The sequence below is a fragment of the Urocitellus parryii genome, chromosome 1, assembly GCF_045843805.1.
Source record: "Urocitellus parryii isolate mUroPar1 chromosome 1, mUroPar1.hap1, whole genome shotgun sequence".
NCBI lineage: Eukaryota > Metazoa > Chordata > Mammalia > Rodentia > Sciuridae > Urocitellus > Urocitellus parryii.
This window is the reverse complement of record NC_135531.1, coordinates 179,638,447-179,660,028: the sequence shown is the minus strand read 5'-3', so window position 1 is coordinate 179,660,028 and position 21,582 is coordinate 179,638,447. Positions and strand designations below refer to the sequence as shown.

General features: G+C 43.4%; 1 protein-coding gene across 2 annotated transcripts in view; it reads right to left on the bottom strand.

Moving 5' to 3' along the window:
- The window catches only part of Cfap221 (cilia and flagella associated protein 221), an 87,896-nt gene that overhangs the window by 48,085 nt on the left and 18,229 nt on the right, over window positions 1-21,582 (bottom strand). For both annotated transcript variants that reach the window (XM_077798197.1, XM_077798198.1), the window contains exons 6-7: window positions 7,759-7,862; window positions 1,033-1,192 (exon numbers count right to left, since the gene is read on the bottom strand). In XM_077798197.1, coding sequence (XP_077654323.1) covers window positions 1,033-1,192; window positions 7,759-7,862 — 264 coding nt within the window. The remainder of the gene's footprint in view (window positions 1-1,032; window positions 1,193-7,758; window positions 7,863-21,582) is intronic.

The following is a 21,582-nucleotide window of genomic DNA, read 5'->3' as shown; positions in this document are numbered from 1 at the left end:
CACACTCCCGTGTGCAAGGATCAGGGCTTAGCTGGAGAGTGAGCCATGGCTCAGTATCCTCATCTCCACACAGCTTTGACATCATCCATGCTGTAAATACTGGGAACCTTTTGGGGGTGTCAAGAAAACCATCTCCTAAAGAACCCTAATTGCTACTATTGGTGATGGAAATGAAAGAGACTAAGAACATGATGAACCAGAGTTATGAACTGCATTTGACAGTGCCAAACAAAGGACATGAGTGACTCAATCATCACATCCCATACTGAAACAAAGGAAGCAATCTAGAAAAATTTCAGAGAACACTACTGTCAATATAACTTTTTTCCCGTTGTGGTGGAATTTATGTTACAGTACTATTTGCAGTTTGGAAAGACATACAGGGCTTGAGTCACACTCCTTGAAAACATCAGCAGTGTACTAAAAAAGACAGTAAACCCTGGCTGGGCAAGCAAAGCAGAATTATTCAGAAATAGTGTATATGCCTGCATTTGGGTAGTGCCTTGTCAGACAATGCTCTCCTGTATTTAGGAGCACACCTGGGCCGGGGGTGCAGTGAGTTCTTGGCATATCAAAAACTCAAATAGCAAACAACAGAAACCAAAGAAGCATTCCTCACAAGTCCCCCTTTCTCTCTCTTTTTTTATTATTATTTCTTACATACATCACAATAGAGGAGTGCATTACATTCATAATATTTTTGCATTACAATTTCTTTTCCTCTCAGCAGAAGCAACTCTGCTACCAGTAGAGGTACTCTATGCATCACCGTTATGTTTTAAGGTGTATTTTATGTAGGCCCATCATTTAAAATAAGTTTTGTTGGTTCATTTATTTTTGTGGTGCTGGGGCTTGAACTCAGGGCTCTGTGCATGCAAGGCAAGCGCTCTACCCCTAAACTACACCCCAGCCCCTAGCATAAGTTTTTGATGGTGTTCTGATACAAGGAAAAAAAAAAGAATAAAAGGAAGAAGGACTTGGAGTTTTGGGAAAGTGTTAAGAATAAACAAAAACATTCCAAAGCAGCCCTACGGTAAGGCCATGTTGGGATAGCACGTTCCGGTGAAGACGCATTCATAAGGCTGGGAGTTGAACTGTGAAATCCACAACTGCATCTTTATTTGTGCAGTCCCGTACTCAAAGGGTGTGAAGGTAATAGTCACATCCATCTTGCCATTAGCTGGAATTATTCCTGAGAGCAAAGAAAGGAGAAGATGTGTTGATAATCAAGTGCAAAGAGATGGACGCATGCGTGAATACATTCTTCCTGGGATAAGCACGAGTATTTCAATAATCTTTGTATAATTTTTTCATTAAACACCCATGAATCCAACTTCTGTGTGTTTACATGGATCTTATTTACCAATTTCTACATTAATCCTTTATAATTATTATTTGATTATGTCAGTTATGTAAATATATACATATCAATCTGCATTAGTGATTCAAACACGAATTCCCAGAAGTCTAATCTTCAGGGGAATTTACCAGAAATCAAAGTTAATGTTGCAAGTAACAAGGAAAAGCTAGGAACACACATAAAAGTTTGTGTTCAGACAACGCAGCTCCTTAGGTTTGTGTGTGATTTGATTCTCTCCTTTCAGATCTTTTTTTTTTTTTTTTTTTTTTTTGGTGATGCTGGGGATCAAAAGGACCTTGCAAATGCTAGGCAAGCACTCTACCGCTGAGCCATGCCCCCAGCCCTCTCCCTTCAGATCTTGAGAATGGACTGCTATTCCTTCCAAAATCAACGCCTGTTCTTTCTTCGTATCTCTGGTACCAGTGGGGCTTGAAACAGCAAATTTCAACAGTGAGGGAAGGAAAACAGAAGGGAAGACCCATGGACTCAGTGCAGTGAGGGCTAATGCTCTCTGACCCCCCACTGAGGGCTCCTTGGTTTGCTTCCTAGATGAGACCTTCTGGTCTTTCCATTATCCCTGCAGAGGCTTGCCAGGCTAACCACCTGCTCTGCCCTCACCCTCCTCTGGATCTTGTACCGCACTCTCCCTTCTCTCTGTGGGCCATTCCTGCAGCCACTCAGGCTGCATGAGTGAGAAGACACACTGTGTGCCTGCTACTGTCTCAGGGACTCGAATGCAGCAATCAACAAAACGAAGTCCCAAGTCTTGTGGCATTGACCTTCTAGTTGGGGACAGTAAACAAAAAGAAATGAATGTAAAGTACAAAGTCAAGTCACAAATACCACCACCACCACCACCAAAAATCGATAAAGTGGGGTGTGGGGCAGAAAGGCCCTGGTGAGGAGGTGTGGAGCAGAGCCGAGGGGGCAGGGCCTTGGCTCCAATCCCCCGACTCTGGCTTCTGCTGCTGCGGGGTCTCTGTACTAGCTTTCTACTGTGTGTTGAACTGCTTCTCCTACTTCTCAGAATCATCTCGTTGCTAGTCTGTCTTCCCCTAGACTAGCAGATCAGTTTTAGGAAAACAGGTACCTGCTAGGTACTCAAGAAATTCTTGCTGAATGAGTGAATGAAGCAAACTCGAAAGCCTCCCTCCACCTACATGTCCCAGGAAGCCCCTCCTGCCTCTCCAGCCACCAAGCTTCACTACCCTAAGCTTCCACCTGCACTCCATGGAACTCCTGTACTGCTGGACCTGTTACCTTGCAGACTTTGTACTCCCAGCATAATGCGTGAGCCCCAAAGGTGGACACCAGCCCCATACCCTTTTGTCTTCCTGAGTCCCTGGCAAGGAATCAAAAATAGGTAAAAGTGCTTCAGAAACAGGTATTGGTCAATTCCTCAAGCACTGAAGGCAAATTTGTTAAACGACACCCACTAATGACCCTTGAGCTCTGGACAGAGCAGAATGATCCAATAGACTAACTGGGGTCTGTCAGCCAGTTGAAGACCAGCAGAGCAGAATCCCTGGTTCTTCATGATGTGTGGAACTTCAGCACCTTGACCAGCCATTCGGTCAGAGACTACAGGTGACCCACAATTCACGGGGGCTTTAAACCAAGAACATTCTGTTGCTTCTGCTCTAGCTCATTGATTAATAAAAAAAAGAAGAAGAAGAAGAAGAAGCTCTGGATCAGGAATTAATGTTTGCCTTGCCCAGGCTGATTTATTTTTAAGTGCTCCCAGCCTGGACCTAAAACACAAAGCACACTATGGAGATGTAGTCTAGGCAACCAAAGTCAACCACTTTTTCCATTAGCAGGAATACCAGCTCTGTTACCAGAACACGGTGGCAGCTGACTGTCAAATGTTAAAAGCTGTAAAAGGTGTGCCAAGTAATCATAGCTTCCTGCTCGGCAAAAACTAATGGTGAGATAAAGGAGAAAAAATATCATGTTTTTTTTTATTGTTGGTTGTTCAAAACATTACATAGTTCTTGATATATCATATTTCACACTTTGATTCAAGTGGGTTATGAACTCCCATTTTTACCCCGTATACAGATTGCAGAATCACATCAGTTACACTTCCATTGATTTACATATTGCCATACTCGTGTCTGTTGTATTCTGCTGCCTTTCCTATCCTCTACTATCCCCCCTCCCCTCCCCTCCCCTCCCCTCTTCTCTATCTACCCCCTCTACTGTAATTCATTTCTCCCCCTTGTATTATTTTTCCCTTTCCCCTCACTTCCTCTTGTATGTAATTTTGTATAACCCTGAGGGTCTCCTTCCATTTCCATGCAATTTCCCTTCTCTCTCCCTTTCCCTCCCACCTCTCATCCCTGTTTAATGTTAATCTTCTTATCATGCTCTTCGTCCCTACTCTGTTCTTAGTTATTTTCCTTATATCAAAGAAGACATTTGGCATTTGTTTTTTAGAGGCTAGCTTCACTTAGCATAATCTGTTCTAATGCCATCCATTTCCCTGCAAATTTTATGATTTTGTCATTTTTTAATGCAGAGTAATACTCCATTGTGTATAAATGCCACATTTTTTTAAATCCATTCGTCTATCGAAGGCCATCTAGGTTGCTTCCACAGTCTTGCTATTGTGAATTGTGCTGCTATGAACATTGATGTAGCAGTGTCCCTGTAGCATGCTCTTTTTAGGTCTTTAGGGATACACTCTACTTCTATGAGATCAACTTTTTGAGATTTTACACATAAGTGACATCATGAATATTGTTAAAATTTTTAAACAGTTTTCTCTCTGAACATCTGCATACAGATTATTCTTCCTGAATTGTCACAGGGTCTTCCAACTCACACGCTAGAAGTGTTAGTAAGGGTTAGTAAGAATTGGTTTTAACTTTCTAGGATTTATGATCCCACTAATTATGGTTGGGGTAAACTACTTCATCTCTCTAAGCCTCATTTGGGAAAAGAATAGCTACGTCATTTAAAAATCATCCATGAAGGGCTGGGGTATTGGCTCAGTGGTAGAGTGCTTGCCTCTCATGCATGAGGCACTGGGTTCGATCCCCATCACCACATAAAAGAAAAAGCTAAATAAACAAAATAAAGTTATTAAAAAAATCATCCATGAACAGATGTTGACAGCAATGCCTTTGATTCACTGGATTACAGAGGGAGGTCTTTGGGGGTGGGAAGCTACTCTCTGGCTCCCGGTTCTGTGAACCATAGGCCACCTTTACTGCCCGAGGTATGGGAGCAAGAAGATAGTCCCAGAGGCCACTTAGAACCTGCTTCACCCCCTTGTTTAGCTCTGTGATTGGCTTGGACACCTTATCTGAGGCTGTTTTCTCATCTGTTAAAATACAGTGTGTGAGATAATGCTTAGTATGTAGTGCACATTCTGTAAACATCTCCTTCACAGCGTTTATGTGATGTAAAACGAGTAATAATTTATTGTAGGTTAAATTATCATTAAAAAGGCCAGGTGTGATAGTATACACCTGTAATCTCAGCAATTTGGGAGGCCAAGGCAGGAGGATCTCAAGTTCAAGGTTAACCTCAGTAACTTAGTGAGAACCTATCTCAAAATAAAAAGTAAAAAGGATTGGGGATGTATAATAGTGGCAAAGCGCCCCTGAATTTAATCTCCAGGGCTGAAAATTTAGAAAAATCATTAAAACACCAGAAAGAGGAAATACTTCTTTGCAAATTTTATACTTAAGCTATTTGAGTTCTTAAAAAGGAGGAGACAATTGCTTCCCGAGGTCAAGCCACCAGGTGAGTTTCTCAAAGCTCAGATCTTTCCTTTTCTTTCACAAAAGTGCAAGGCCAGCCGGTGTGCCACAGAGCATGCTTATAATTGGAGGCTGAGGCAGGAAGATCATGAGTTCAAAGCCAGCCTCAGCAACTCAGTGAGATCCTGTCTCTAAATAAAATATATTAAAAAAGGCCAGGGATGTGGCTCAGTGGTTAAGTACCTCTGGGTTCAATTCCCTGTACCAAACAAACAAACAAACAAACACAAAATTTAAAAAGTGCAAGGCCAGGGCTGACTCTAGAATGCCCCATTTTAAAAGTTAGGCTTAGCTGGGGCTGGGCTGGGGCTCATTGGTACAGCAATTTCTAGCATGCGTGAGGCACTGGGTTCAATTCTTAGCACCACATATTATGAATAAAATAAAGGTCCATCAATGTACAAAAAACAACAACAACAACAACAAAGTTAGTCCTAGAGATTAACTGTGAGGAGGTAAAAGATAAGCCCTGCAGCTTCTGGGTACACATTCATGTCTGAATTTCCCTGGAAGGATCAACTCCTGCTCAGGTTCAGCGGATGAAGTGTCACAGGCTACAGACACTTGGTCAGCTAATAATCCCCAGTACTGCTTTTAAACTTTAATTTCCTTCTTCCTCCGGCAAGCTTTTTTATTGGAACTAGAAATGGGTGGTAACTAAAGATTTTTGGAACCTTCAAGTTTCCTCTTCATCCCTATGCATCAAATATCCCAAATGCAGACATTAGGAGCAAGCCCAGGGCAGTCTGGGGCTCTGCCTGTGCCAAGTGGGAAGCTGAGAAGGAGGGGTCTGGGTAGACGATGCTGGGGAAATTCAGCCAAGCCAACAATCATTTTCTGTCAAGCACATAACCTTCTGGCTGCTAACAACACACACAGCACACAGGAGATTGGCAGGGGCCCTGAAGGCCAGAGAAAGATACAGCACCTTGGTTGAGATGGATTGTTAATTTATTCAGCCTTTCTTTTGCAAAATAGAATTTCCCTAAACTCTTCATGACATGATTCTATTTGTCTTCCTCTTCCAATTCAAGGCATCTTGGTGTCATGACTCTTCCAACTTAGTGTAATTGTCAAGAGTTCGAGTCTGGAATCAGACAGACCCTGTCACCCTGGGCAAGTCACCTGGCCTCCCTGAGTCTCACTGTCCTCAGCCGTAGGGAGGTGATGACTGTCCTCAGTTGTAAGAAGGACTGTAGGATGAAACCACACAATGAATGTGATGTGCTTGCCCAGTGCCTGACATGTGGCTGACAATTAGTACATCAGAGCAATTATGAAACTATGCAAGTCACGCTGTGTGTCACCATGGCCACCATCAAGGATATTTTGAGGGCTGAGTGACAGAGCTTTGCTATCAATGTGACAGAGCTTCTTAGGATCTGTGCACAGAGTGGCTACCTGCTGGTCCAGCTTTTCCTTCTTTATTAGGGATGTGGTTAATAATTAATTACCTACGCTCTTTAGAAGTTAGGGAGCTCATTTGCATCTAATATATTAGCTATCCCTAATTGTTCTCACTTTCTCACTATTAAGTATGGTACTTCAGAAAATCAAGTCCTGTTTTGCAATGTAAGTACATTTTAAAATCTCAAAAATGATTCCTAGTTCTATAGAAAATAATCAACATTGTGTGAGGTTTGGGTTCAACCCCCAGTACAAGGGGAAAAAAAGGAAAATAAAAAGAATCTATATGCATGTCATGATTTAGGATTAATACAAAATTTCTGCCTTAAACACTCATATATTAGACAAAATATGCACTTGTAATGATGATGAAAGAGGTATGAACAGTGAATACATAGATTTAAAAAAATGAACTATTTTGGTACTCATAGAACATCACTATGAACAAATACTTAAATCCCAAACCTAAATATCAAGAGACAGAAACTGGGAAGCAGAAATCATTTCTGGTAAAACCTTACTTTCAAATGTAAGAGATGCCACTTTCAAAGGGTAGGGATTTATGTCCTTTGGGGAACATAAAGACAGATCGTTCATATCACACATGAGATAAATGCATTAGACCCTTTATTAAGATTCTGAAATCTTGGGAAGGAATAATATCACCACTTATTTATTTATTTAGGTACCAGGGATTGAACCCAGGGTTGCTTAACCACCGAGCTACATTCCCAGTCCTTTAAACAATTTTTTTTTTTAAATTTTGAAACAGGGTCTCATTAAGTTTGAACTTGCAATCCTCCTGCCTATTCTCCCTAGTTGTTGGGATTACAGACGTGCACCACCACACCCCACAATATTGTCATTTTATTTAAAAATGAATTTAAAGGTGAATAAAAACCCAATGATGTACCAAGAGCCAAAAGTAGAATTAGACTCGATTCAATTTCTGATTTCAAGTTTTGAACTTAGAAGAAACTCACCTGGACATTATTACAGATTATCTGAATGATACAAATTATCCCAAAGTGTCCTTATTCTCAAGTATCCAATTTCAATTTACATTATGTCAGATGTATAAAATTTGTTACACGTTAAAAAATATGATTAAATATTCAAATATGGTATATTCTGTTTTTCTTGGAGACCTACTTTCCCAATCCTGACTTGGATCTGAAAATTCTAAGGAAATTAAAAGCTTGAAATCCTGATTGTCCTTACCTGACGTTGGCTCAATAGAAAAGGCTCGATGAGACTGAGTCAAAGTGATGTGGAACTCGAAATCCACAGGACAGCTGCACTGTAAAGGGATAACATAGGTTTTGCTGCAAAAAAGAGGAAAAAAAAGGGTGGGGGAAAGAAAGAATATTGAATATTTTTTTCTAGCTCTTTTGGTAGCCAGGAATAGAGACTGAAGTTGCATGATAAACACCAACAATGGCAACAGCCAACACTGATCTAGCACGTCTGTGCGCCAGGAGCGGTCCTGGGCATCTCCCACATGGACTGCCATGAGGTGTGTAATGATTATCCCCTCTTCCAAGAGGAAACTGAGGCACAAGACAGACCAAGAGTTCCAGACAAGGCAGCATGGCTGTTAGTGGCATGTGAGGCAGGTCCTCATCCTTGGCATTCAGACTCCTAAGACCACTGTGTTTGCTGCCTAGGATGCTATTGGGTTTTCCCTAGAGACTTGGTGGTGGGGAAGAGGAAGTTTCTACAGAGTAACTAGGCTCAGGGAACTTTGGGAACAGACAGGACTAACAGAAAGCCAGGGAGGCCCTGGGCCTTCGCAGGGCTGAACCCTACAGTGCTGAAGAAGCCATGCTTTGGGCTGCGCTTGAATGAACCCTGAACAGGCTCTATTTGGTCAGCAGTCCAGCAGCCATGAGAGGGCCCAGAGAGGGTGTGTGTGCCCAGGAATGCTCTGTCACCCCAAGACAGGAGATTCCCAAGCAAGCTTGGGCCTGTCACTTACAGCACCACAGGAGCTGTGGCAGAGGTGGCCTTTCTTAGAGATCCCTGTGTTTCACATTCTGTGCCCCTTCCACAAGGCAAGCCCAAGTCAGCTGGAGTTTGCAGGATGTGGGAGGGGAAACCCAGCTCTCCCATGGCCACTTGGTGTCCTCGCAGCCCTTGGGGCAGATTATCTGGTCCCCTTTCAGCAGCAGGCAGTGAAGTCCTTCCTTTCCAATCCCCGTTTTTCTTTCACCTCTTCCCTTTTCCTCCAGCCACCACTGGGCTTCTGTATCCTCAACTCTGTTCATCTCTCTCTGCCCTGTACCTCCTGGGCCTCGGGGCTCTTTATGACCTTCCTGCCTCATGGCTGGTCCCTACCTTGTCACCTGTCGGAGGGTGGCCTCCTGCCCACTGGCCATCCCCTCACTTCTCCCGTTCATGCTCCTGGGTGACCACTGTTGCAATACAGTCCGAGCAATGTTGGTGGGCCAGCTGGCACCTGCCTTCTTGGTAGGTAACCGCCCAACCTTATCTGCCCGTGGGCTTCACGATGGCAGCTTGCTTCCCCTCCTGCCCAGGCCTGTCTTCCCTGGAGACTGCGTCCTGTGAAGGCAGAGTCTGACTCCACTCGGGTCTCTAGAGTAACCTGAGCACTTTCCCAGAATCCCTCACAGCGCCTAGCAAATATTTGTTGGAGCAAAGTGAAATCACCCCTTTCTGAAATTTGGGGATTGCAAATGTGGTTTTAAAAACTATGCCCAAAGCATTTTTATTTGGCTTTGAAATTCAATGCCTTTCAAAAATCTGTGAAATATTTCAAATGTAAAAGGAAGTATTGGGCTGGGGATGTTGATCAGTGACTGAGTGCTTGCCTGGTATGTGTGAGGCCCTGGGTTCCATCCTCAAAGCCACAAAATAGAACAGACAAATAAATAACACCAATAAAATAAAGAGTATTTTATTCATTACTGAACTTCATTGAATCTTTCTCTTGGGGTACATTAATATCATATTTTCAAAGACGAGGATGGGGACCCGCAGAGCTGCGTGCAGGTGGCATCCCCAAGGCTCTGTCAGGAGCAGTTGATGTTCAGGAATTTTCTGCTAAAAGCTACATGGTTGCATTTCCCTGAACTGAAACAAATAAAAAATCCCTCTTGGGACTTTTCCCACTGGTCATAAATACTGTTTTCAATTAACTTCACAACTCTGATAATTCCTATAGAAAAAAGTGTCAAGGTTTTGGTTTCATGATGATTACATGAAGCCAAGTTCCTGATGCGTTAACCAGTCTGGAAAAATAAACAACTCCTTAAGGGCACAGAATTCCCAGTGCCATGGTTCAGAAGGAGACCTAGTAGGGCAAGGCATCCTAATTCCGAATTTCAATGGGATGGCTGGGTGTTGCTCTCATGGCTGCTGATCCTAACATGGATATCAGATTAGTGAGGATGGCCCCTCACCATAAGTAAAGGGCAGTCTAGATGAATTTAGATCAACAGGAGGTTTAGGTAACACAGAGTTTAGTTTATTTAGAAGTTTCTCATATTTGAAGAAACAGAATCTCACTAGGAACTGGATGGAAATAAAAAAACTAAAGTGAATTCTCCTCATCACATACTATTAAAAATGATCTACAATAAACACTAATATACATAGCGTTCCTCAGAAGCAAATAGGAACTTACATTAGAGTTCTTCTGTAACTTATAGGAATTAAAATGTGAAAGCAAGTGCAAGTCAGTGCTTTCGGAGGTAACCACAACTTTTATCCCTGTTACTTCATTACTTAAATATTTTATCAATTGTGTTAGGGCTGGGTATAAAGCATATTAATTGTTTTTAAAGAATTATTCCTTATCTTTGAAAAAATCCAGCTCAAACCTCTTAAATACTAAACTTTAAAATTATAATCATGTACAAAGTGTATGCCTACAAGAAGACAGTGCAAATCGGGCTGGGGATGTGGCTCAAGCAGTAATGCGCTCACCTGGCATGCGCGGGGCTCTGGGTTCGATCCTCAGCACCACATAAAAGTAAAATAAAGATGTTGTGTCTGCCGAAAACTAAAAAATAAATATTAAGAAATTCTCTCTCTCAAAAAAAAAAAAAAAAAAGACAGCGCAAATGTGCCTTACACAAAGTAAATGCAATAAAATAAATTCCAATTTCTTTCTTGTCCCTTCTGACTTTCTGAGAGAATGAACGCTCTGTGAACTTATTGGAGATAACATAATGTCAACTATACTTCCCATTTTGAAACTCTCACTCTCTGGAGAGTGCGGTGAACAGGTCACCTTACCATCCTAGCATTTGGCTCTTTTTCTGGAGAAGGAAGGGTTAGGGACAAAAGCTAGCCATTTCCAAGATGGTTGGACTCGGGAGCCACAGTACATTCACCTTTAGTTACTATGTGTAGGTTTTGAAGGAAAGGCCATCAAGGTAAAGGGAATCCTTGACACAGGGGTACAGATATAAGGGCGCAATAACACAGACCATAGCATCTGGTGAGCTAAGATGTCATTTTGTGGTTAAGTCAACTTAGTAGGACTTTTCCTTTTTATTTAAACTGCTCATTGATGCAGAAATCATTCACAGAGCAAAGGAAGTGGACCAAGGTGGTGTGTCTGTGTATCATCTTTTCCCTTCCGAATGTACCAAAGGCTACTGAAACAACCCAGAGTCTGGGCAAGTTGTGGGGTCACATGCTGTGACAGTTTTCAACAAGTTTACAAACTATGACATTCTCTCACTGAGAGGTAGAGTCCAAGCCTCCTTCCTTTGACTCTGGGCTCCATTGCTACCTAACCAACAGAGCACTGTGGAAATGATGCTGTGCCCTTCTTTCCTTTCCTTCCTCCCTCCCCTCCCTCCCTTCTTCCTGTCCTTCCTTCATCCTTCCTTCTTTCCGTTCACAGTGTTGGGGAATGAACTCTGGGGTGCTCTGCCACTGAGTTACACTCAGCCCTTTTTAATTTAATTTTAAGACAGACTCTCGCTAAGTTGCTGAGACTGGCCTCAAGCTTGTGATCCTTCTGGCTCAGCCTCCACAAGTCACTGGGATTACAGGTATGAGTCACTGAACCCAGCTCTACCTATTTCTTAAGGTCAAGGCCTAAGAAACTGGTACCCTCCTCTTCTCTTGGGATACCCACTCTGATCCCCAAGGAAGGCAGCTCAAGCGGCCTCTGAGAGACCTACAAGGTGAGAACCACCATCTGAGCTCCCAGATAACAGCCAGCAGCTGTGTGGACATCTTGGCAGTGTATCTTTCAGCCTCCAGGAGAGCTGCTGACTCTGCTTGGAGCAGAGGGAGCCGTCCCTGTTAAACCAAGCCCAAGTTGAAGATCCATAGCAAAATCAATGATTGATGTTCTTTTAAGCACTACTTTTGGGGTGGTTTATTACATAGAAAAAATGGAAGCCAACAACATTCTCTCTTTACCACATCATTTATCCTTCAGAGAATGACTATTTTATTCCATTCTGGTTACTGTCTTAATCTGGATTTTGAAGTCTTTTTTTTTTTCTTGTACCAGCCCTTGGGGTTCACCACCCATTGTACTTACATCTCTGTACCTCTTAACCATCTGTGGAAAGCCACCCTGTTATCCCCATCTTATGGATACATACACTGAACTCTGGGGAAGTCCAAGGTCACACAGTAAGTAAATGGTGAAGTGGAACTTAAAGTCAGGTCTCCACATACTGAGCTCTTAACTGCTCTTAACTGCATTAGCCCTCTAATGTTAAGGGACAGCTAATGACCATTCCCTTCTCTATTGACGTTCCCTGACATTGATTCCTCTGTGTTGTTTTTGTTGTTAAACTTTTCAGAAGTCATCTCCTTTCATGAGCAATTGTTAAGAAAGGCCTCTTCTCATAGACTAGACTATGCACAGGCGAACGCGCCGATTTCCATGACTGAGCTGGGGCTTTTGTGAGGTAATTCAATAAGGTCATGAGAGAAGATTGCCCCCAATGGGATTAGAGTCCTTTTAAGAGGAAGAAGGGGCCAGAGCTTTCCACCACCACCACTCTGCCCTGTCCTTCGAGGAAAACTGGATAAGGGACCTCACCAGAACCTGCCCATGTTGGTACCACCATCTTGGACTCCCAGAACTGTGAGAAATGTTTGGTGTTTAAGCTGCCCAGTCTCTGGTAATTTCTAACAGCAGCCTCAGCAATGACAAATTCCAAGAATTTTTCCTAAATGTTACCAATCTCCTCTCAAGTTGGCATGCATACAGGGAGAAAGAAGGAACTCTGGGAACTGGCCAGTTATTTTCACTTATGCCTAAGATACAAATTGCTGAGCTCTTAACTGCTGAGAATATATCCAACAAAACAGATGAATATGAGACACATTGTTAGTTGTCTGAGAAGTTGAACTCCCAACCTCCAAATAGGCAACGATTTAAAAAGATATAAAGAACTGAGGGCAAGTTACATTTCAAATTTCAAAAAATGCTCTTTTATCTCAGATACTTTAAGTTCTTTTGAACTTTTAAAAGTTGCTTATCTTTCTTTTTGAAGACACAATTAATGTCCCTGGGATTTGGGCCGCAAACCATGATCCTCAATGATACAGTCACACAAAGACCAAAACCAATTTATATGGAGATATGCTTAAGTATTAGGCCTTTAATTATTTTTTACACTACAGAATAAACACCACCTGCATCTTAGACTAAGTTTAGGACAACATCAGAGGTGAGGGAATGGAAGTGTCTGGGAGGCTGGCCATCAGCTACCTCCATGGCCCTGGTTTCAGTTCTTTCTCCACCCTTACTTGGTCCTTCCTGTAGGTAAAGCTGTGCCCAGTCTCACCCTGTGCCCAGTAGTTTAGGAAAATCAGGAGCCTAGTGAAACCATGAGGGAACCAGAATGCAATGAGCTCACCTCTCCATCCTTGATAAAAGAAGTGAAAGCATTTCTCTTGGGGCTGGAAAGGAACTAACTTCAGAAAAAGATAGACAGGAGAGATGACATATCTGTCATCTGTAGAGATAATAGGGAAGCAGTTCATATTTGAAAAGCCCCCTTTTAGGGTAGGAGGTGTAGTCAGAAGGTGCTTAGCATGTGTGAGGCAAGGGTTCCAGCCCCAGCACCAAAAACAAAACAGAAAACACCTTTCACAAATTGTAACAAAAGGTACTACCACTGAGATAATTTTAAGCGTGTAGCTCAGTGGCATTAAGTCCATCCACACTGGTGTGTAATCATCACCCCCACCGTACGCAGAGAGCTCTTTTCATCTTGCAAAACGGAAACCTCGTTCCCACTGACCACTATCTCCCTTGACCCCACCCGGCCCCAGCCCCTCGCAGCTGCCATTTGCTTTTTGTCTCTCTGAGTTTGCTGACTCTAGGTACCTCATATCCCTGGGATTATACAGTATAAAATTCCCTTAAAATTAAATATTAGCATGAAAGGACTAATAAAAACAATAAACTTGAGAGGAAATAGCTCCTTACACTTCCCCAGGGTGGCAGAGTGAACTAGTGGGGGTAAGGAGTGAAATTCAGGGGTGGCTCCCTGGAGGGGCGAACAGGGCTTGTGGCTGGAGCCCAGAGAACAGGACGAGCTGGCAGCAGAATGGAACTGATTCCAGGGCAAACAGTTAAATTGATGTGAAGAGAGAAAAACCTCCTGCAGACCGACTGCTTTTGTTTGTTGAGAAAAATACAGCATTTATTGGGGGAAGATAAGAGGACACATAAAAGCTACCAAGAGCCTCATATTCTTTTAGAATAGGGGGTAGAAAAAACCGCACACTGACTGGATTCAAACCGCATTTCCTCCCAGCTACATGGCCTGAATACGGTTTGGCCTGACGCAGCCAGCAGGACCCCCGGCCTTGTGGCATCCCCACCAGCAATTATTTAAACAAAAAACTCACTTTTGGGTGAAATAAGAAATGAATTTTGTAAGCAAATCAACTTAAATTCAAATACTTTTGGTTTTGAGATTGCAATATCTAAGAATTTGGGGTGAGAAACTAAGGACATATTTAATGGAAAACAGCTGTTTAAGAAGTTATAGTTACAATTCTGTGGACTGGTTGTTAGTTACTCTATGCTGACTATTTCGACAAGCATTAGGTGATCATATTCTAGAAAGTACACTGAAGCCAGGCAGAGTGGCAAACACCTGTAATCCTAGCAACTCTCTGAGGCAGGAGGATTGCAAGGTCAAAGCCAGCCTCAGCAACTTAGCAAGGACCTAAGCAACTCAGTGAGACCCTATCTCACAATAAAAAACAGAAAGGGCTGGGTATGTGGCTCAGTGTTTGATGGCCCTTAAGTTCAATCCCCAGTATGAAAAAAAAGCACATTGACCATCTGAATGTGCACCTGAGTTGTGTGTGTGTGTGTGTGTGTGTGTGTAGAGGTACCACAACCTGTCATGCTGCAATAGCAGTGGTGACCACACGTAGCTTTTTGTGGCGTTAGGAGTGGGATTCGACAGCTGTGTAAACCAAGCAAGGCAAAGGAGCCCCCAGAGAGCATTTTCAATTTAGGGGTGGTGCCTCTCCAGGACCAGAAACTATCCACAATTTTTGCCTTTACTCTTACCAGGAACTCGCAGGATATTGAAATTCCTTATCTTAGAGCCTTAAGTATTAGAATTGGGAATTCATGCATGAATATTTTTCCTAACAATAATTTTGAATTTCTTACTGCTTAGTACATGCTACTAGCTTGGTGTTTTCATATAAGCCACAATATGCATATGCTGCTGAATGCAATGAATCATTCCAAGAATTTCTAAATAGAAGACCCTAAACAAGAATGTTCTACCTTTAACTATCAACACATACATTAATTTTCTCCTGATGCCAATCATAAATCAGATCAATTGTACACTTTGTTCCAAGTCCAAGGAAGAAAAGTAGAGTATTACAATGCTCACGCCAGGCTTTCACGAGGTCAAGAATGGCTTTTCCCACTTTAGGTTTTCAGCCTTCCCATGGCTTCCTCCAAGTCAGAAGTCTAGAATTTTATGAGGAAGCCAGAACAAAAACTAACCCAGATCTCCCACGGAACTCCCTCTGATGACTATCTCAAGTTGGAGCCCACTTTTGCTAAAGGAAAGGGAGAAGCATTTATGCCCCTTCATTATTATCAATATAGATCCCTATAGTTTAGAAATGGGATAATCTCCTTTTCCTGATAAAATTCACAAAAAGAGACACGGTGGAGATGCCTGGCTGGATGGATACCTGGTGTAATGGTTAATCTGAATTATGAAGTTGATTGGATTGAGATACCGAAGATGAGGAGGCTTCTGGGTGTCTCAGTGAGGCTGTGTCTAGGAATGATTGGCATGTGGGACAGCAAACTGAAACAGAGATCCTCCCTGAGTGAGTGAAGCACAGTCCAAGTGGTTGGAGGTTTGGATGGAACAAAAATGTTGCAAGAACAAGGAAGCAGCTGCAGACACAAGCTCACACCGCCATTCTTCTCCAATGGGTTCTTGATTAACTGCTGTAATGGCCGGAGGACATCAGACTCCAGCTCCCTCACTCTTCCAAAGAGAACTCTGACTAGTGACTGCCCAGGGAGTTTCCAGGCCTGTCATCCTAGATTGAGGTGCCATCGTAGGCCTATCTAGCTTCTGGCTACATAAGCCAATCTGACAAGTACCCTTTTCAGAATTGTGTGCGTGTGTGTGTGTATCTCCTGTTGTTCTGATCCTCTAGAGAACCCTGACTAAAACACTTGGTCAGCAAAAGGATATTAAATCAAAGAAATGTTAACTATAAAGCGAGGGACAGTTTTTCATTTAGAGAAAACTCGGGCTGATGTTCAGTGGCAGTGATGGTTCTAAGTACCAGTTTTGGAAGACAAGCTCCTGACTGTCCCACAGATCCAGGAAAGGGTTGAAGTGAAGCCCAGTCACTCTGGTCAGCATGCTTTCATAAAATGCTGCTACTCTTCCAATCAAGTTGAGTTTGGAACACAGGAAAAGAGCAAAAGGCACGCTTCCCTTGACCAGCTGGAAAATGTCAACTACTTCTCCTCAAGTAAGGAGGCCTTGAAAAACTCCCTCTGCAGATCAATATTGTAGTCTTCTCCTGAGGCCTTCACTGTACTGTAGTTACAGCTGGCTCTCGGTCTGCTCCCATGAAGGCTCCCAGTCGGCACAGTGCAAGACGGGGCTGGGCTGTCATCTTGTGCTGGTGTCTGCACACCCTCTCATCACTCTTCCCTCTTGGTGTGACTGAAGAGTGCACATTTCCACGTGGCCCATATGTTTACAATCAGGGGCAGGGAGAGAACTCGGTGGAATTCCAGCATTGTATTCTGACCTTGGTTATTTCCATGCTTTCTAAAATGAGCCACAAGGTTCACTGCTCAAAAAAAACATCTTTTGGTAAATTTCTAAGTGTATGATCTAAAAGTTCCAGGAATCAAAATACCCTGGCTTTGGAATTGAGTAGCCAGAGACCTTCTCTGTGAGTGTTGTTAATATGGCCCTGGGGCCTAAGCAGCCACTGCTGCCCTGAGATGGTGCATGGTCTGCTTGCTGTGGGGGCGCACGGACCAGGTTCAGAATAGGGCCTCTCCTGGACTCCTGGACTGCCCATCCCCTCCCTGGGTGGCTTTCTGGTACACTTATCTATATCACACTAAGCAGCTGGTTACCAAAGTCACTTGGGGAGCTCAGCTGATGGAAGAACAACTGGTCACCTGACTGTGTTTGCTGAAGATTCCAGCTAGTTATTTAGTACTGAGAAATACAGTCACAGAAATCAGAGAGCAAGATGGGCAAACACAAATCTTTCCAGAACTGTGGTAATGGAGTGATATAACCTTTCCATATCTCACATAAGCATGCTCTACCTATAGGAAAGGTAGATTGTGTTTCACCTATGATTCACAAAGTATTGAGGGGTTAGTGCATTCTCCGGGCCTCCATGGTGAGGCCTTACCCACTTACAAAGCCGCTGCGAGAACTGCAAGTCTTCTGCCCCCCACGATGTGGCGTTTGACTCAGAGCTGCTGGACAGAAAGTGGAATGGAACGTTCTGTTATTTATAGAGGCTGTCAAAGTACATTTTACCAGATCTGAAGCCTCCAAGTTGTTTATAGGTAGTTGGCAAGTGTCCACGTGACATTTTATCTCAGTAAGAAAAAAAATACAGCCATCAGATCCAACCACAGAAATCACAGTTGATGAATGTAAACTAGTCCACTCAGGCCCTCATAGAAAATGGACCCACGTGCCGTCCTTCCCCACAGAGGCTCTGCCAGCAGCTAGCTTCAAAGTAGGACAGCAAAATTAGCGGTATGACGCACAAATCCTATAACCTCTGATGATTTTGTCCAAATCAATTCTATGTGCAGAGGGGAAACCTTTCAGTGATGGCTCAGGGTTAAATCTGCATTTCCCAGAAAAGGCTAGGAGGCCTTCTCCTTCCACCTTTCCCTACCTCCATGCCGTGGATCTGGCCACATGTGCCTCATCATAGAATGTTCTGGATGAGCCCAGGCATGCTGTGCCATTTCACACCTGTGCCGTAACCCGTAACCCCTGGCACTGCTCTGCCCGGAGCAGCTGTGCTTCACTCCTCCGCTGCCCCCCTTGGCTGGCTCCTGTCTGATTATCCAGCAAAGGTCGGCTCAGACCTCTTTTCCTCCTGGAGATCTTGTCTGAGTGCCCCCAACGCCCTGCCCCCACTTTACCTCACGCAGGCCGGCTAAGCACCTTTCTCAGAAGACACTAAGTCAGACATGGGAATTGCCCATTTAAACACGGTTCAGGTCTTAATTTTCTCTGCGTCCTTGCTACCTTCTGGGGCTGGAATACAGTTTGTCCCCTCCAAAACTCATGCTGAAAGTTGATTGTGGCAGTACTGGGAGTGTGGCCTCAAGAAGCGAATAGATTGTTAAGAGAGATTAATGTCTTTCTTGTGGGACTGGGTTAATTCTCACCAAATCAAGTTCTTGGTTTTGCCCCACTGGGCTACTTCCCATGAGAGTGAGTTGTTATAAAGCAAGGGGACCCCTTCTGTTTTGTCTGGCCCACATACAGCCTCTTTCCCATTTACTACTGACCAACTGTCACTACAAATAATTTCAGAATGGGCTGAGCAGATACTGGTACCATGTTTTGGACTTTGCAGCCTCTCTTTGTCTGAGTCAGAGTAAACTTCCATTCTTTATAACTCACCGAGTCTCAGGTATTCTGTTATAGTAAGAGAAAATGAATGAAGTCAGTACCTAACACTGTGCCTGATGAAAGAATGAAGCATTTGATGAAAGAATGAATAAAATGAATGCTGAATAAAGATCTACCCAGACAATACCTTCAATTCCCAAGGATCAATAGATAATATTTTAGGTGAAAGTTATTTCAAATAATCCCCATCCTGTCCCCACACATTTTGGATGGAACATAGCATGGTGAAGAGTCACTAAGAAAAGGGTGTAAAGTCTGTGTTTAGCTGCCTTCTGCCAGAATGTCTGGAGGAAAAATGTAGTGTTTTTATCTTTTGAAAGATTTTTTGAAAAATATTACACCATTATAAACAATAACTTAGTCAAATAAACTGTTTAGCTGAAATTTTCATTCCAATTATAAATGAAGAATATTACACACAAAACAGCTGGAGGAAGGACCCAAGGAAGTGGGCAGTTTTATTTTAAGAGCCCGAGACTGATGATGCCTGCATTCTAAGTGATATTATTTTTAACAATTTAATAAACTATTTTTTCCAGCTTATAAGCCTGCCTTATGACCCAAACAAAAAGTAGTTTTTGGAGAGGAAGAAAAGGAAGAAAGAATTATTAATAGACTAGGAAGTTAGTTGTTTCCTGAAACTTTAATTTTAATAAAAAATTGCTGTATTTGTTCACTTAAAGGAAATAGCTATTTGGTCTCACATGGGTCCTGTGAGGAGAGATCCACCTTTTTAGGTTCTTGGGATCCCTAGAGAGGAGCTTAACCTGAAAAGGAGGTGGGGAGTCAGGAAGGGCTGCCGAGAGGGGTGGAGGAAGTGCTGGCATGGAGTGCTTCCAGAATGCTTTTGGGAAAATAAATACAGAATGGAAGACTATGGGGCCAGGAAAGTATGCCACCAAGGCTGTGACAGCCTGCTCATACCCACTGTTGGCAACTGTTATGGTGTGGATCAGGAATGTCCCCCCACCCCAAAGGCTCATGCATTAAAGGCTTGGTCCAGTGCATCAGTGCTCAGAGGGCAGCTACTGGGAAGCGACTGGATTATGAGAGCTCTGACCTCATGAACAGACTGATCTGTTGATGGGTTGTAGCTGATGGCCTTATTGGGAGGTGGTCTAAAGTGTAGGAAGTGGGACCTATTTTAAGGAAGTAGGTCGTGTGCAGTATGCCCTGAAGGCGTTTCATGTCCCAGTCCCTTCTTCACTCTTGCCCTCTCTGCTTCCTGGCTGTCATGAGCTGGGCAGCCTCCTCTGCCACACCCTTCCACCATGATGTGCTTCAGCTAGGCCCAAAGCAATGGAGCTGACCAACCACGGACCGAATCCTCTGAAACTGAGCCCAAATAAAGCTCTCCTCCTTTAAGTTGCTTTTCTTAGGTATTTTATTTTGTGACAAAAATCTGACTAACAAGAGTAATTAGGTAGGAGACATGAGGATTCTCATGCACTGAGTTGGTGTGTCAATGCACGTAACCATTTTGGAAAACGGTGGCATTGCACATCAACAATGAACCTGTGCTGTGACCTGCAATTCCACTTCTAGGTATGTGACCTGGAGAAGAAACTCCAGAACATGTGCCCCATGAGCCATGTGCAAAAATGCACAAGATCAGTGTCCAATACAGAAAAAAACAATAGTGAGAATAACCCATAATCCATAAGCAGTAGAGTGGATAAAAAATGTGGTAGGGAACCTGGCACCACAGTGAAGTATAGCTAGCGCATTTATGTAGCTAAACCACCAAAACACAATGGAGGAAAGCAGCAAGTTACCAAAGAATTTATGCGTAGCACAATTCCATCTATAGAAAGATCAAAAATGGGCAAAACTACAGAATGCATTATTGGGGGCATATGTGTCAAAACTGTTAAAGTAAATTTCAGGGAACAAAATTTTGAATCACAAGATTCAAAATAGTGACTACACAGCTACCGGCCATGTTTTATGCCTAATAATAAGTATTCGTTATTTTTATTCTTTAAAGTGTACAGATTATCATCCTCTTTTATATGTATTATTCACTTAACAATTTTTAAGGAGTTGTTTTAAAACAAAAGTAAACAGAGATGTTGAGTCAGAAACTCACCAGGAAGGTGCAAGGTACGGGAAGAGAAGAGAGTCACACAGGAGCTAAATTCTGGAGTTCCGCTCAGTACAACAGGTGGTACTAAAAAGAAGAACTCTACAGCTCATGTGCGTTGGTTTCCGCGCCACTCCAAGGATTCCTGTTGCTCCTCACGCTAATGGAGGTCCCAGGCCTTCAGTGCTAGGCACCCCTGCTCCACACTGCCTGCGGCTCACTTGTCTCTGCTCCTGTCCCCTAGGCCTGCTGAAGCCCACAGACTTTGGCCACCTCTGGGCCTGTGACCAACTACAGGATGAGGCCTAACCCTTCAGGACCCCTCATCACTGACAAGATGCAGTCCCTACCCTGCTGCACCATGGCTTCGTAGATGCTCTCTTCCTGCTTGGAGTGCCATCCTCGGATAACCCAGATGTCGCTTCTTGTGCCACTAAGGACTTTCTGCATCTCCCCAGTCAGAGCCGAGTGCTCCCTCTCTGGCCCACCCAGCTCCCTGTGTGTGTGTCTCTACCACTGCACTTAGAATGGTGTCATTATCTGAGGACAGGTCCCACTCCCGTTGGACTCGGACACCTGCAGAACCATGGATGATGTTCGAATATCACCCACTCAGCACTCACAGGCAGCCATCGGTCAGAGTGGACCCATGGAGCCCAGGGCTGCAGGTGCCTCCCAGCCCCCAAGTCGCTGGGTGTGAATTCCTTAGTAGCTGAATCCCCGGGAGGTAGCGGGCAGGGGAGAAGCTGCCAGCTGGGTGAAGAGATGGGACGCAGGACAGCATTATTTCCCAACAATCTTAAGAAAATGTTTTCT